General features: G+C 35.3%; 1 protein-coding gene across 1 annotated transcript in view; it reads right to left on the reverse strand.

The window, feature by feature from the left end:
- Positions 1-17,954, reverse strand: part of LOC121402185 (putative interleukin-17 receptor E-like) — a 66,967-nt gene that overhangs the window by 34,164 nt on the left and 14,849 nt on the right. The window contains exons 4-9 of the mRNA XM_041588518.1: positions 16,916-17,022; positions 13,028-13,142; positions 9,285-9,329; positions 5,495-5,634; positions 4,435-4,506; positions 1,366-1,420 (exon numbers count right to left, since the gene is read on the reverse strand). Coding sequence (XP_041444452.1) covers positions 1,366-1,420; positions 4,435-4,506; positions 5,495-5,634; positions 9,285-9,329; positions 13,028-13,142; positions 16,916-17,022 — 534 coding nt within the window. The remainder of the gene's footprint in view (positions 1-1,365; positions 1,421-4,434; positions 4,507-5,494; positions 5,635-9,284; positions 9,330-13,027; positions 13,143-16,915; positions 17,023-17,954) is intronic.

Consider the following 17,954-nt stretch of genomic DNA (forward strand, 5'->3'; position numbering starts at 1 on the left):
ATGTACTGTCTCTTTAAAAATTAAACTTAGACCATTTGCCAACCTGCTGAATTGTTGTTTTAGCCTATGGGGGACCTCCTTTGGAGTAAATTGGTCAACTTTGTGAAATCAAAGTTTTTTTCGTGAAAAAACTGACCTATTCGGCCAAAAAAAAACCTTAGATTTTTTTTAATACATATTGGTTGGTCTTTTTTAATCCGAATTTTGAAGTTTTTTAAATGTGAAATTCGACCTTTGATAAATCTGTCCCTAATCTAAAACCTGCTGAATTGCTGTTTTAGCCTATGGGGGACCTCCTAGGACCTATTAGGAGACAATTGGTGGACTTTGAAAAATTCATACGATTTGAATTCGCTATTACTTCGTTTCCTATGATTCCAATTCGATGAATACGGACTATTCCCCCTAAGAAAAAATATTCAAACGTTTTAATAACTATCGATTGTTCATTTTTTATTTGAATTTCGAAGTGATGACAGTTTAAAAATACTCCCATCACCTCGAAATTTCACCCTTATAGGAGTAAAAATAAACATGTCTACAATTAAGGACGCTACCCATTCAAACATGGCCCATATGTTTCACTTAAAATGAATTAATTATACAGTGGATGTAATCAACTGTATATTTATCAGTAGGGGATACATCCCTTTAAGATGGTATTTTTGGGCAGTTAGTAAAAATTTGGGCTATGTGGAGCATTTGTTTTTTACTTGAAGTCCTAAGGGCAGATTTATCAAGGGTCGAAGTGAAAATTCTAATTTAAAAATTCAAGTTTTCGAGTTTATTTTAGTGTAATTCGACTAGGGAATAGTTAAAATTCGATTTGAGTTTTGAAAAAAAATTAAAATTTTGAAATTAATCATGTACTGGCCTTTTAAGAAATTTGACTATTTGCCACCAAATTGCTGTTTAAGCCTATGGGGATATCCTGGAATAAATTTGGAGTTGTTTGGTGGCATCCTGAAAATCGAAAAGAATCGAATTCAATTAGAGTTTGTGGGTCGATCCCATCCAACTGAATTGAAACAATTTTATTTTATTTTTTTTTAATTTTCGAATTTATGGGAGTTTTTATAAACTCCAATAAACTCTAAATTCGACCCTTGATAAAGCTGCCCCTTAATCTTTGAAGTTATACATATAACATATAAAACAGATTTAAAGCAAGTTTAAATGTTCAATACACATTTATTTTACAATACAATTTTTCTTAAACTACCAAAACTGTTTGGTGGTTAACGGAATTGGTTTTAAGTGTATGAACCTGTTAGTAATTTCAGTTTCAACTTATGTTCACTGTAATATACTTAGGGATATATTTCAATCACATTTTTATATCTTTTTATTAAATATTTTACTTGCCATGTTTGAATGGACAAATGCGTGCTCTTCTTGAGTCAGGAATCGCTGACCAGCCCTAAAAAAATAAAAATGATGATTTGTTAAAGGAGTCATATTATGTAAAAAAAAACAAGAATGTACCAGTGCATTATATTCTTTTAGAATATGCTTTAAAAAGTTGTGTTTCTGGTTACTTTATTCTAAATTTCTACAAAAGCCCTACTAGTCCAGCCCATCTTTTCCATTTCCTGCTCCCTGAACAGGGGAGTCTACAGAATTAGGGCTTTTTCACTTATTCTATACTGTACATCTTCTTTAATGTTGAAGAACTTTTAGTTCATTTTGATTTCTGTTCACTTAGAGAAATGTACTTCTAGCATAGAATACCAGCAGATTTAAAATATAAATAAAGTGAATCATAATCAATAGATTACAATTCAAAACTGTTTTCCTATCTATTTTTCTAAGAGATTCTATATTGGAGTGTTACATATACAGGATTTATTCTCTAGCAAAATATTTTGAGCAGAGTAAATTAAAAGTTGACTATGAAGATTTTCATTCATCCAGGTCATTGTATATCTAGTATAATTAAGTCTAAAAGTATAATTAAGTCTAAAACAACTGAACTTGCTGAGTAACCACTGAAGACGTTTCACTACTCATCCGAGCAGCTTCTTCAGTTCAACTGACTGGTGTGGAAAGTTCTTGGCATATAAACTCTTCCACTAATCCAATCACAATGGCACATTGTAACTCTTCAAAGAGGTGACATCTGAAATTTACAGAGGTGTTGATTCTGTGTAGTTACTGTGATATGATAACCAATGTTATCATTCGAATAGTCGAATGATTTTTACTTCGAATCGTTGATTCGAAGTCGTCGTCGAAGGTCGAAGTAGCCAATTCGATGGTCAAAAAAATCATTCGAAATTCTAAGTTTTTTTATTCTATTCGTTCACTCGAGCTAAGTAAAAGTTCAAAGAAAAATACAAAATTGCAAATATAGAAAATGTGTATGTCATAATGTTTTAAGACATTTGTTATACTGCAAATTTTATTAAATAAATCTTTTTGCATAAAGTTTTTTTTGGCAGGGTCAGATCCGGGTGAATGTGTCATTTATTCTCTTGAAAACGCAAATGGGGTAACAAGGAATGGCCTGAGAGGCAGTATTACTAATTGATTAGATTTATTGTTTGTACAACATGTTTCGAGCCTCTTTGTCAAGAGCCAGTAGGCTCAAAACATGTTGTGCAAACAATAAATCTGAGGCCATTGACTTTTGTGCCTGTGGCGGAGATACATACAAGGACTTGGCAAAAAAATCTTTACAGCTTTGTGTTCAAGGGTACCAGTGACACCTTCATATCATTTCTTCTCTAGTCATTGTTTCAATACAAACTTTGTGCATTAGCAAAAAATAAAAAGTGCACAGTGGTAGTAGATGATTTAGTCATTACTACAGGTTTGCAAAACGTAAAAATAAACACATAAAATGGTCATACATTTACAGTATAAACCAGCAACCCACAGCACTTTTCCCTAGCCCTTACCCAAATGTAATTTCATTAAAAAAGGTGTTTATCTTATTCTGTTGAGTCCACACATGCAGAACAATGACCCAATTACTGGAAGTAATTGAACCCAGAGAGAATTGAATTATTAGATTATTGAAAGATTCATTATCATTGCTGAACTCACTGGGTTTCACCTAAATTTATGGAATAAACATCTCCTAGAGATTGAAAGGTTATAGAGAGGAAAGATAACATTTCAAGTATCAGAACTCACATTTGCTTGTTTCAATTAGGTTATTAATCCAAAGACTTTTAAAAAAAGATATCTGCATTTATAGGTTTGGCTTTTCTTGCATTGGCAGCTCTAGAAAGCCAGGGTAATGTTAACTGTCTCTACTGACACCACTACTTACACTGACACTAAAAACTACTCTTCAAAATATGAATGTGCATTAAAAAATATGAATATAAATTAAGTTATTTAATGCTAACTGCTGCACAAATATGGCAGCCACCCCATAGAGGAACATGGGCTATCGGATAGGTAATGTAAAAGCATCACGTATATTCTTTTATGGTAAAATTATAAATACATGTCGCATGCAAAGACAATGTTATGGTAGATGTAAAAAAGAGTTTATATCTGGTGTCAGTATCTCTTTAAAGTGACTTCTTGCCAAGGAAGAAGCCTTTTGGTTGTACATTTTAGCAATTTCTGTGACCTATTCTGGGAAGGTCTGTCAAGCTCATTGTATTGCCTGCTTGTGAGCCTAAATAATTGATATGACATGTCAGTAGTGAACTTAATGTTGCATCTCCCCCTTCATGAACACAGCAGTTAAATGTTGGTTTCAAACTGATGCACCAACAGAATGACATCTTAAAGGGGTGGTTCATCTTTAAGGTAATTCTAAGCAACTTTTCAATTGGTTTTCATTATTTCATTTTTATAGTTTTATAGTTATTTGCCTTTTTCTTTTGACTCTTTCCAGCTTTCAAATGGGCGTCGCTGACCCCTTCTAAAAAGCAAATGCTCTGTAAGGCTACAAATGTATTGTCACTACTATTTTTTATTACTCCTCTTTCTATTCAGGCCTCTCCTATTCATATTCTAGTCTCTTATTCAAATCAGTGCATGGTTGCTAGGGTAATTTTGAACATAGCAACCCAACTGCTGAAACTGCAAACTGAAGAGCTGCTGGATAAAAAGCTAAATAACTCAAAAACCACAAATAATAAAAATTAACCAATTGCAAATTGTCTCAGAATATCACTCTCTACATCATACTAAAAGTTAACTCAAAGGTGAACAACCCCTTTAAAAGCTGAATTCTCTTGAGCACTAATGAGCACTAATGAGCAATGGGAATAATCAGTAGTCCATATACTGTAACTGTGTACTGAGCAACTACACTGGTGTTATCAGTAAAATAATGTCCCACTCATTCTTTTGCTACAGAGGAGTTAAAGGTAATTACACAAGCTTTGAGAAGCCCCCACCCTTTCCCTATATAAATCTGTGTGGACTTCCATCTGTCTTTTTCTAGTCATTCCAACAAAGTTAATTTACCTCAATACATAAGCACGGCAAGATTTCAGCATAACGCAACGTCACCGATCTAACTGTATTGTCTGCTTTTATCTGAAAGAAAACAATTAACAAAATGTTCAAGCATACACAAAAGCTATTTTAAGCTTGAATGGTGACAATAAACCAATATTGTTTCAGTATGAAAATCTTCTTCATGTAAAACATATCAATCAGATTAATGTAGAACAGAAAGATTTGCACCAGGTCTAAGTGCCCATTACAACCAAGGAGCAATATTTCCTAATTGTCTGTTTGAAAGCACAAACCTAATTGGTTTCTATGGGTTACTAGGCCTGGTGCAAACATTAATACATAAATATCTTTACAGAAATGTATCTGCAAGACCTGAGAGTTATTTTTTCATGACCCCTCAAAATCAAGTCCTTTTCAAAAATGTATGGTCTTGTAATAAAAGGTTTACTAAAGGTTTAAGCATCAATAGCAACCAAGCACCAAGTAGTATTGACTGGTCACCTGTTTAAAAGTAACTATTTTATTTGTTGCTATGGGTTTCTTTATCTGAGAAAACATTGTGCATTCTATTAAATATGGGCAATCGTATGCAAACTGTTGGAGGTGCTAGATGCTCAAACAGATGTTGTAAGAAGCAGTGATATACTGGTAAAATAACCAAGGGAATCAGATAATTTTTTACAAACTCATTTGTAAATGCAAATCGTCATGTTGGATTGCTATGATGCAGACATCATATGCTTTTGAAATTAGAATGCCATCATGTAGACATAAAATTCTTCATTTAAACCCTAAAAGCATAGACTGTTGAATGCCTACTGAAATTCTGAAATTATGTTAAAAGATATGACAAAAAAGCATTGTTACCCCAATAATTCATGGACTTACTAGTCATCATCCTAATAAAATGTATACTATTCTAACATAAATTGTTCCACCCTATATGACAGATATATATGCTCCTCACTAAGCAGTGTTGGTTATAAACAGCTTTATCTTAAAAACACCACTACCACGTCTTCTAAAAAAATACATGTAATTATTATCAATAAGATAATTCACTAACCAATGCATGTGCTCCAATATCTTTGCAGATGAAACGCTTCCAGCAAAGACGGACATTATAATCAAATCCTTCAATTATATCTGAAACATGTATTGTTATGGATTTTTTTTCTTCGTCCACCAAGTAATCTAATTTACCAGCTGAAATTTTTAAATACATATTAAAACATAATATCAGGGCAAGAAACACTCAATTATCACAGATTTTAACATAGCAAAACATTAAGAAGATTAATATGTAGTTCTGCATTTATATTTTAAAAAAAAAATTTTTAAAACACCATGGGGCATATTTAGTAGTATTCACATATTTGAATGTTTGCTTTTTTTCTCAAAATGAATCAGTTAATAGTGCTGCTCCAGCAGAATTCTGCACTGAAATCCATTTCTCAAAAGAGCAAACTGATTTTTTTATATTCAATTTTGAATTCTGACATGGGGCTAGACATTTTGTCAATTTCCCAGCTGCCCCAAGTCATGTGACTTGTGCTCTGATATACTTCAATCACTCTTTACTGCTGTACTGCAAGTTGGAGTGATATCACCCCCCTCCCTTTTTCCTCCCAGCAGCCAAACAAAAGAACAATGGGAAGGTAACCAGATAGCAGCTCCCTAACACAAGATAACAGCTGCCTGGTAGATCTAAGAACAGCACTAAATAGTAAAAACCCATGTCTCACTGAGACACATTCAGTTACATTGAGAAGGAGAAACAGCAGCCTGCCAGAAAGCATTTCTCTCCTAAAGTGCAGGCACAAGTCACATGACTGGGGGCAGCTGGGAAATTGACAAAATGTCTAGCCCCATGTCAAATTTCAAAACTGAATATAAAAAAATCTGTTTGCTCTTTTGAGAAATTGATTTCAGTGCAGAATTCTGCTGGAGTAGCACTATTAACTGATGTGTTTTGAAAAAAAACATGTTTTCCGATGACAGTATCCCTTTAAGTATGAAAAAACACTTGAAACACTTAAAACATAAAAACTTTATATTTTATTTTTTAAATGTTAAAATCTCAAGAACTCAAACTGCAAAACTGCTTGAAATTTCAAAACACAGCACCTATGGACTTCTACATGAACTCATAAGTTTTTAGATGTTGAATTTTTTTCAGTTTGAGTTTTTGAAGAATTTTATAAAATAAAAATTTTGGAAACTTAAATTCAAATTTGTTATTAAAAACACAACAAACTTGAAATTAATTTGAATAAATCTGTCACTTTGGGTTGCCTACGCTAGTGGTAAAAAAGAAGGTTACTAGAGATGAGCAAACATTTTTGCCTGGTACAGATTTGTGTGAAATTTGCAATTTCGCACATAGTTAATTCTTTTTCATGTCACTAGAATTTCTCCATGATGTCTGTTTGGCTGAAAAAAAACACTTCCAGCACATCATTTCCATCACTTGATTTTCTTTTAATTAGAATAGGCTGGTGATGATAACCATTCTAAATTACATTCTATTAACATTGGTTTTCTTACACATACATAAAAGAAAGCAAAGACTTGGGGGCACATTTACTAAACTCGAGTGAAGGATTAGAATAAAAAAACTTTGAATTTCAAAGGTTTTTTTTGGCTATTTTGACCATCCAACTGGCTACTTCGACCTTCGACTACGACTTCAAATCGAACGATTCTAACTAAAAATCGTTCGACTATTCAACCATTCGATAGTCGTATGTACCGTCTCTTTAAAAAAAAACTTTGACCACCTACTTCGCCACCTAAAACCTACCGAGGTACAATGTTAGCCTACGGGGAAGGTCCCCATAGGCTTTCCTAGCAATTTGGGATCAAAGGAAATTCGTTTGATCAATGAATTAAAATCCTTCAAAACGTTCAATTAGAAGGATTTAATCGTTCAATCGGACGATTTTTCCTTCGATCAGAAATTGGCTAGACTTATATACAGTATATATGTAAAAGAATACCAAAATGTAAATTATAAGGATACCGGAAGTCAAGGAAGATTTTTATGATGACATATAGCTATGATCTATGGCTTTAAGCAGTCATAGAGATATAGTATATAGTTGCATAGTTATAGTCAAGATGGGTTGAAAAAAGACCAAACTCCATCAAGTCCAACCCCTCCGAATGAAACCCAGAGCCCATACCTACACACACTCACGCTGGCCCCTCCATACACTCACATAAACTATACCAATATCTATACTAATTATAGATAACTATACTTATTGTATATTTAGTATCACTATAGCCTTGGATATTATGCTTGTCCAAAAAATCATTCAATTCAATCCCCTCTTAAAAGCATAAAGTGATTGTTCACCTTCCAAAACTTTTTTCAGTTAAATTGTTTTCAGATTATTCTCCATAAACAAATGCTTTTTTCAGTTGCTTTCCATCTTTTATTTTTTACAGTTTTCTCAAAATTGTAGGGGCACATTTACTTAGGGTCGAATATCGAGGGTTAATTAACCCTCGATATTCGAATGTCGAAATTAAATCCTTCGACTTCGAATATCGAAGTAGAAGTATTTAGCGCTATTCGTACGATCGAAGGAATAATCGTTTGATTCGAAGGATTTTAATCCATCGATCGAACGATTTTCCTTCGATCAGAAATTGGCTAGAAAGCCTATGGGGACCTTCCCCATAGGTTAACATTGATGCTCGGTAGGTTGTAGGTGGCGAAGTAGGTGGTCGAAGTTTTTTTTAAAGAGACAGTACTTCAACTATCGAATGGTTGAATAGTAGAAAGATTTTTAGTTCGAAACGTTCGATTCAAAGTCAAAGTCGTAGTCGAAGGTCGAAGTAGCCAATTAGATGGTCGAAGTAGCCAAAAAAATACTTCAAAATTCGAAGTATTTTTTATTCTATTCCTTCACTCGAGCTAAGCAAATGTGCCCCTAAGTGTAATGTTTGTGACTCTGGGGTTTCAGTCTGAAGGGAGCTCCCAGTACAAGTGTCCGTGTTGGGGCACACGCATGCGCATAAGGAGTGAGTGCTGTGCTCTGCTCAATATGTGCATGTGTGTGACGTCAGAAACACATTTGCGCATGTGCTTTGACTGATATGGCCACTTGACTAATATGGAGCTCCCTCTTGGTGTGAGTGTCCTAGCGCTGGCGGGGGGGCAACTTTTTGAAAAAAAAATACTACTGTTACCCCCAACCAGAGTATGGGCTCTATTAGACCACACCTGGGGATAGCATTTTAGTCCAACAGGTGCCCTTTAATGGAACTCAGCAGGGACAAAGATAACAAATGTATCAGTTTAAAACAATTAAAGAGTTGGTAACCCTCCTTCCCAGAGCTGCTTTAGAAGATGAAACATAAAACTTTACATTTCAATATTAAAAATAGAAATTAGAAAATAGAAAGTACTGTAATTGGAAAAGGTCTTTATTTCTTGTGAACAATCTGAAACCAACTAAACGGAAATCATCTGGCAGGTCATTCTACATCATCACTGTCCTCACTGTTAATAACCACCTACGTTGCTTACAATACAAATTGATTCTTCTAGTCTGAAGGGGTGGCCTCTGGTGCAGTGATCCTCTTTATGGGTAAAAAGGTCCCCTGCTATTTGTCTATAATGTCCTCTAATGTACTTGTAAAGTGTAATCATTTCCCCTCAACCCCAAACTTGACAATCTACCCTCATAATTTAAATCTTCCAACTGAAGCACATTATTCCATATAATACATAATTGATATACCACTGTAAATGAATACGGTTACAATCATACAGCAGACCACTACATACAACAATTTCCATAGTTATTTATTAAAGAAAGAGCAATGGCATAATTTTAACTTACCTAAACAAGACATTATGTTATTTTCGACATCTTTATTGTCACAACCTAGGTAAAACATAATTAAAATTAATTATTTATATTCTTATTTCTGATGAATAATGAATAGTTTCAGGTCTATGTGTTTGTTAACTTATCACAATGCATAATCATGTTATAAAAATGGTTAATATAATAATGCAAAACACATTTAAAATGAAAGTGCATTTTGAATAGCTTTTAAAAATGTCAGCTTCTATCATATATTGGGTGCTGAATGGCTTTCATATATGACAGGGCACATGTTTGCAGTTTACAGAGAAAAAGACCAGCATAACAAGCATAACAGCAACGTGGAAAGGGAGGGATCATTTCCCTATGCTATGGTTCCTACTTGTCACCACCAACCATCTTGCATGGGGAATGCACTCAGACTTGAAACATGGTAGTAATAAAAAATGTTTTAAAAATATGTATATTAAAAAATGCCAAATAAAATTTGCCCTAGCATGCCAGTATCCCATTATTGATGTATTCATTCATAGATTTCTCTTCAAAGCAATACTATTAATGTTAATGGCAGGAAACACTTTGGAATTTATTTCAGAATTAAAAAAAATAGTTTAGTTTCCTTTAAAAAGTAAGATCACCAAGAACTTTCAATGTTCAGCAATCATGACTTTTCTACAAAAAACTCTCTTTGCCCACTGGAGTCAGTGCAATTATCGAACAGCAGCCCTTCAAGCCCTACAAGCCCTACAAGCCCTACAAGCCCTACAAGTGCATATGGATTCATTTTAAAATGACATTTGTGAATGTTGTCATACTTACAACCATTCCCTATGTATATCATTAAAGGCTATAAGAAACAATTCCATGTTATTTCAACCTGCTACAAAGCTACTCACTACTGTCATATCCTGGTGTTACATTAACCTTACACAGCTAATGTATTTCTATGGCATTGTGAGTTGCACAGACTAAAATAAGGACATGGGCATATATTTACTGTTACTGCATGCGATGTTTGTATTTCATGCATCCCTGGAAAGAAAGTCCTGTATAAGCTAGCACTGATATTTTTTTTTTTTTTTTTATTATTTTATTATTCAAAGTTTTTATTGTTTTTCAACATGACAAGTAAAAAGGATGCGATAATGTATAACATAGTCACAGCGGCAGGTTTGTTTATGTCCAAATACATTAAGCAATTCTTCACATAACAATTTCAATGTCCGACCACAGCCTGTGATCTAACAGGCGTAGGTCTGGATGACAGCATTGGCCTTAGAGGCTCTAGTGAAGGAAAACCTGCCGTGCTCGAGATAGCTCAGTGTTATGCTATTCTCGTAGCTAGCGTGTAGGGGGGAGGGAGAAACAGGTGTTAGAAGAGAAAAAAGAAGGAAAGGGTGAAGAAAAGGTAAGGCTAGCACTGATATTTCAACTTCCTTCATGACTCTGCTTGCCTAGAATCAAAGATCCCATGTTGCATATATTGTATTTATAGGATAATGTCAATGGCAGGCTTCGTCCTAACCATTTGCTTTTGTTAATAGTTTGAGTATGAATAAAGATCCCTTATCGAATCCTAAATAAACTATTTTTTTTATTGCATGTTGGGTACATGAAGTTATTCTTGAAATGTGCATTCAAGAAGATAAAGAAAAGTACTGTGCTGTTTTTAGTTCCTGATATGCCAATTTTTTTGTCGTTGCTTTACACGAATAAATCATAGACAAAAGGTAAATACAAAAGAGTACAATGGCACTTTATACAAAACTATTCAGCACCACACCTGTTAGGGCCAACTGCTAGCCACTGACATGTTTATAGAAAACAAGAAAAATCAATTATTTATTCTGATTTATTGAGTGTTATTTGGAGTCATATTTAAGTAATTGAGTACTTTAATTAAAGGCTGAACATCAACTGGTACAATTTGTCAGATTTCAAAGGATACTTTCAGTTCATTTTGCTGTTTTCTTCAAAGAAGAGATGTGGCAGTTAGGGTGTGCCATTCAAAATCCTTTATTTTACGAGTTCTTATCAAGTATTTATAACACTGACATATTTTGTAACGTTTTTCAATAAAATTAAGATTAAGATAAAGATTACATATAAATACCAGGAAATGGATAAAAAGGGTTTTGCTTACAAAATAAATTGTGTCTGATATTTACCCACTTCTTTAGATTGTGGAATCATGGAACCTTGTTTCTTATATCATTTAATACTTCCTCTAATTTTATATTTATTTTTCTGTAGATTGCAACATTTCCCCTTCTGTACTTGTAATTCATGAAAATATACACCACTGTATACATATCTGCAGTATTACTAAAATATAAAAAAATATTTACATACATAACAGGCTTCACAATCCAATAGAAGAACAACCTAAACATGTAGGATTATGTTCATCATATAATTGCATTTAATAAAACTCTCCTAATTTCTACTAATTTATTAATTAAGACTTAGTTGGCCTGATGTAAAAGGGAATTGACCAAGTAGAAATATCCAAGGATGAAAAAAACATAGTTGCTAACTGTCTGTTCAAGATAAAAGACCTTTAAATGGAACACACTGGGCACAGATAAGTAGGCCATATAGGAAAATGGCAAACTTTACCTTATATATACATATTAACCAATATTTGTGTAGGGACCCATAGGGTTTACGCTCCCCTATGGCTTTAAATAACTACACGTCCTTGTACTTTAATAGCATAAGATGTGCAGTGTATTATTGGCCAAGAGGCTGGTGAGAAGTTCCTGCCACACTTACAGTATAGTGCTGGGAAGAGGATGGGGCTTCCTTTTTCCCCTGCCACTCCAGGAGGGAGTGGATGGTAATGGGAGCCTGGAGCTTAGGCCCCAGTAAAAGGAAGGCCTTGGTGAAGTTGGGGATACAGGGACCCTGTGAATAAGGTATAGTCAGGACAGGGTAGTCCTCTGTAAATCACTTTATAGGAAAGTGAGGCAGATAGAACTAGTAATTAAGAGCAGCCTGGCTCCAACAAGAAGGCATAGCACGGGGATAGCTCTCCCCTCAGACAAGACTGGCCTGTAGTGTAGGGATAACAGCCTAACAGGGATTTAGGTCACAGTACAGAGATTCTGAGGGTGCCTCTATCCATGTGGTATGCTATCTCCACAGGGATGTCAAGGTGCTGGTTGTGAAATGCTATGTTATTATCTGACATGTATGTGAATACCTCAGAGAATTGTATCCAAAGAGTATTCAAACCCTGATTTGCAATTTAAGAGAATAAAGCCTGTTGCTTTTTGTTTTGTTTAATAAACTTCTGGCATCCAATCAGGGTCGGACTGGGGGGCCCACCGGGGCTGCTGCCTCAGCGCCTCCCCCCACCATGTGTTTGTGCATGTGCACAAGTGCATTGCATTTTTGCCACAACTGACTGGTCGTGGCAGGAAGAGAGGAAGAGGCTCAGGGTTCGGATTGGGTTTTTTCCCGGTCTCCCACAAGCCCAGTCCAACCCTTCATACAATTCTGTTATTTAATCACACAGCACAAGTGAGGTATAGTTATACAACACCATTCCTTCACCCTTTCAAGCAGCAAAGGCCCATCCTGCTGAGAAAGGGTTAAATGTAACGGGTGCTCTGCCTGTTTCCTAGCCGTATAAAGTCTAGCCTAGCCTAGATGTAATGATTCTGTAAGGTAAAATAATATGTAAAGTCTTTTGGCTCTGCTGCATATTTTCATTCAGAAAGCTGAAATGTTTTTCCACTCCAGCATCTTACCTTCAACATTGTGATACTTTTCTAGTTCAACATAGCAATAATTTGGTAGTGTTTTCATGGTTACGTATACTTGTTGGCCAATACCCACTTCAAAGCAGTTAAACTGAATATGAACCTGAAAGAAAGAAAAATAAAAATCTTACAAAGACATGAACGTTTATGTGAGTCTTTTTCTAAATTTTTGTGAAGCACTGGAGTAGTTTGGCCTGACACACCATTTTATTGTATCATTCTTGTATCCTATATGTGACAGCTTTCTGCAAGCATTAAATAATTGGTAAATTTGTCCATAAAAGCAGAAATAAATTCCAGCTTTCCAGGGTGTATCTTATTGCATCTTATTATGCAGTGGTGGACTTTATAAGCAGAGGAACTCTAATGAATTAAAGTAATAGCTAGTTGCTACCTAATGGCATAACTAAAACATTCCAGCCCTGTGTTAGTAAATGAGCCCTAGTGTGTCAAAATATGTTGGAGCCCACCATTAAGGTGACCCATGTCTTTTAAAATTTAAGAGCATTAGTTATCGGGTACAATATTATATGTGTGTTATGACATTACTAAAATTCTCTCTCACGAAGAGATGATGGATCTACAAGTTGCTCTACAGCCACATGGACTGAAATAGGTATTGATTTGAAATACTATTTTTATTGTTATTTATATAGCATGGACATCTTCCACAGCATTTTACAAAGAGTTTAGACCTCTTGTATTAGTTCATGTCCCAGTACAGTTTTCAATCTCACTTCGGTGTTATCAGGAGCCAGTTAAATTCCTGTATGCTTTTGGGGTTTGGGAGGAAACTGGAGTACCCAGATGAACCCACACAATATAATCTCACTGTTTACATTTATTATATAGTGATAACATATAACAATAATTACAATAATGATGCACAGTAGCAAACAAACATTGCACATGTTAAGTGACACAAATGGAAAAAAAGTCCCTTTTTTGTGATTCCTATGTGGCCAGTGTTATCATGTGTTTTTGGGAAGGATTCAGAGTGCAATGCAACGTAATGAAGAAGAGCATCAGTACTGGTACCATAAAAGAATGAGAAAGCGTGTACACACTGGTTGTTCAGTAGAAGAACAGGACTCCTGAGAAAGTGAATATGTTCTTTTAAACTATCACTACAAAGTAGTTCTAAGGACTGAGTAAATATATGTATAGACTTCACTATTTAGGGCCCATTTATGACTACAGTGCAAACGTCAGTCACAAATTGACATGTGGCTGTAGCCACAAAGCAGTTTTTTCCCCCAAAATGTTAGCATAATTGAGGGAGTCCACAACAACTTGTGTGCAATCCAACAGTACAGGTGGTAATAACAGCATTAACGGGAACCTGTCACCCAGACATAAAAAGCATTTTAATAAATGTCCTTTGCAAATTAAACCTGAAACCCAAACGCTTTTTTATTAAAACATCACTACCCATTATAAATTTATTTCAGTATCTGAGCTGTCAATCATATATTGCCTGCCCTGCCTCTATTTCTCTGGCATATAGGTTTATTTAATGTTTAACTGTTTTTAGCAGACGTAAGGATAACGATTACAGAAAAAATACTTATCCAGAAAACCCCAGGTCCCAAGTGTTCCAAATACTAAATTCAACAGGTATGGGCTCCATTACCTGTAAACCTGTTATCTAGAAATCTCTCAAATTACAGAAAGGCTCCCATAGGGGCAGATTTACTTAGGTACAAATTTTCACTTCACCATACTCTGTGCAACTACGACACACATTATTTTGTGATGAATATGCGTACGCATCAAAATACGTAATTTTGTCTAAGCAAAAGAACGCTGCTGTACTTTCTTCAACAAAGATTTGTGGGTGCAAAGATTCCTTTGCGCATTTCCTCTTTCTTCCTAGCAAAGCTTCATTAACTTACGCTTACAAACTTACGCTAATATCAATTTCAATTCAGTGGGTATATAAAGGTCATATGTATGTATTTAATAGTGATGGTGAAATTACCTGCCACAGTTTGCTTCTAGCAGCTGGTCTAGCCACAGCGTGGGTTAGACCAAGCACTGGCAAAATTCTATCTGTGTTTTGTGTACAAATTGCAAATTTGTCTATAAATATTGCCTATAGGTGCCTTCTAGCCTTCTAAACAGGGAATTATTTACATGTGTATGTTAATGGGCTGGGTCTTAAAAGCTCCTTGCTGTCTCACTAGAGCTTCTAAGTTAAGGGTAAGTGCATTATTGGTCTTACTACTTACAATGAGGGGCCTTGAAGTGGCACGTGGCAGAGCCTTGGTAATTTCTTTCTATTTTGGGGAAATTGCTATAAGTGGCCACTTTTTATTTAAAATTTTTAAAGAATCAAAATCAAGACAAAAGAGATCCTCTATTGTCCTAGGCCATAAGCCCACAATAAAAAAAATGTGGTATGAGCTTGAAATGTTAAAAAAAGTGTAAACAAGATATTAGTTACAACATGTAAACATAATCCCACTTTTAATAGGAAAAAACACCAGCATTTTTCCTTTTTTCCCTTTTTTGGAATACAGGATATGATGTCACTGACAGAATAATGTTGAGGATGTAGCGTCATCTTATTAATTAATTCACCAGTCACTACCTGCAGGCCCGGACTGGCAATCTGTGGGTTCTGGCAAATGCCAGAGGGGCTGCTATAAGGTGCCATAGAAAGTCAGTATTTAGTGGGCTGGTTGGGGCTGTCTGTTTGGGCCTCTGTGTGGGCTGATTGGGCCTCTGTGTACCTGAAATGCCAGGGCCTATTTTAATTCTCAGTCCGGACCTGGCAAAATAGACTTTGGAGAAAAGGGTAACGAAGAGAAACTTAAACATTTTGATACAGTATATAAGCTGAAAAACGATTGTTCGCCTGGCAAAACGTTTAGAACATTTTCTACCACTGAGGTTTTTTGCTAGGGAAGTGTGTCACTTACTTATAAGTAAATTGGCAAAGTCAATGTGAATTGTCATTTTGGCGATTTTCACCAAAAAAACACAATTCGTTTTTAGTAAATCTGCCCCATAGCCTCCATTTTAATAAAAAAAATCATTTTTTCTCTGTAATAACAGAACCCTACCTTGTACTTGATCCAAATTAAGATCTATATTGGTGACAAAGCACTTGTTTTGAGTTTATTAAAAGAGGAACTCCAGCTTCCAAACCAAAATTTGATAAAGAGGCCCACATAACACCCGTAATATACCCCTAATATACCTATCACCGTCATCAGTTTCTAAATGGATAAATGGTCCCGTACCTGTATTTGCAAAACTGCTGACAGCGAGATCATTTCAGCAATAAACAATTCTACTGTCCATCAGTCTTTGTATAGTCTGACATGTATATAAGAATTATTATGCATTGTAGTTCAAAAGAACATAATTATTCATGAATTTATCTTACTGGAATACATTGTTTCAGAAACACGTAAGACAATGTTCTGTTCTGGAATAGAACCAATGTAATAGCACATTTCTTTGAACTGGAAATATTTGCTTATAAAAATAGGTACATAGTGATGTATTGTGTGTTCATTCAGCTTGGATTCTATCCAAACGGAATCAGAGTAAATGTGGAACAAGTTTCAAATTACTTTACCTTTGTCTGTCCAAGTTTCTGGCATGACTGGGTAATTCATTTCCTGAATTTGCCATAATGAACAAAGCCATAATGTTAACCATGTAATTTATCATCCTGACAAAAATATTATGTTAAATTTGATAAGCGTGAAGGAACTTGGAAAGAAAAATGACATAGTAACTGTCCAATTAAGCATAATCATCTGCATTAAAATACAAGTGCAGCTCTCTGTTGGAAGAAGAATAGAAATGCAGTGAACAGCAGCATGTTTGTCTTTCTGCCTGTTACCCTAAGAGCAAACGTACCTTGTGACTATCAAGTTTCTTTGATTTGTGTGAAAATCTCACACTTTCACATTCAGTCTGAGATGAGCTTAATGTCATGACACATATTTCTACCCCTCGAACATGTTCTGTAATAAAATGAAACTTTTTAGTAGAAAACCCATGGCACATTTTATTATGAAAACAGACACACACAAACGTACCAATACAAAAATGAATCAGCCAGGTACATTGATTGGCATCCAAGCTTATAATACAGCCTGAATGTGAAATGAAAGCCACTCTCTATTCATTTCTATGGCATTTTAAGAAGTGTATTCAATAATGGTTGAATGTTAGAGTTCACCATTTCATAAATACACCTCTAAAAATGATATAGAAATGAACAGAGAGCAGTGTAGCTCAAATTGCACACCTTCATAAATTTGCCACATAGAATTGCTATCTATTGCTACTATGGAGTTGTTATCGGTCTATAGTTGCCCAGCTGGAGGCCTGTGGGACAGATGTAGGGCCGCTCCTGCCCTGAGGCAAGATGAGAACCTTGCCTCCGGCAGGATGGAGCGGCCAGTCTCCAGGGGCGGCAAAAAATCCTTGAGTTAAGAATTTAAGTTTTTTAAACATGTAAAGGAAATTCAGCTCTGCTAGTGCAGTGAGCACAATAGCACTCATTGCACTAGCGATGCGGCCCCTCCTGGACCCGCTCCGATGCTAAAAGTTGAAAGTACGTGCAGGGGGCGGCAGCAGCCCCTGAAACACAGCTGAACAGATGTGGCCCTATAAGGATTTTTATGGCCCCCAGGTTCACACAGGTGATACTTTTTATTATATTTATTCACTCATTCTTATGGTATTCAGAATAATGAAACAACTACATTAAAAAAGGCGAACAGCACTGATTTTAGAGAATAACTTCTGAGAACAAACACTTTGGTCTTCTCCAGCTTTGGTACACAGCAACCACCATATAAAATCCTTTTGGATCTGTGCAATTGCCTTGGGTAAATTAGTTCCAATGTACAGTAGAAAAAAGGCTACAACACTGCCTATTTACTAAAAC

Source organism: Xenopus laevis, chromosome 3S (assembly GCF_017654675.1).
Source record: "Xenopus laevis strain J_2021 chromosome 3S, Xenopus_laevis_v10.1, whole genome shotgun sequence".
NCBI classification, from domain to species: Eukaryota; Metazoa; Chordata; class Amphibia; order Anura; family Pipidae; genus Xenopus; species Xenopus laevis.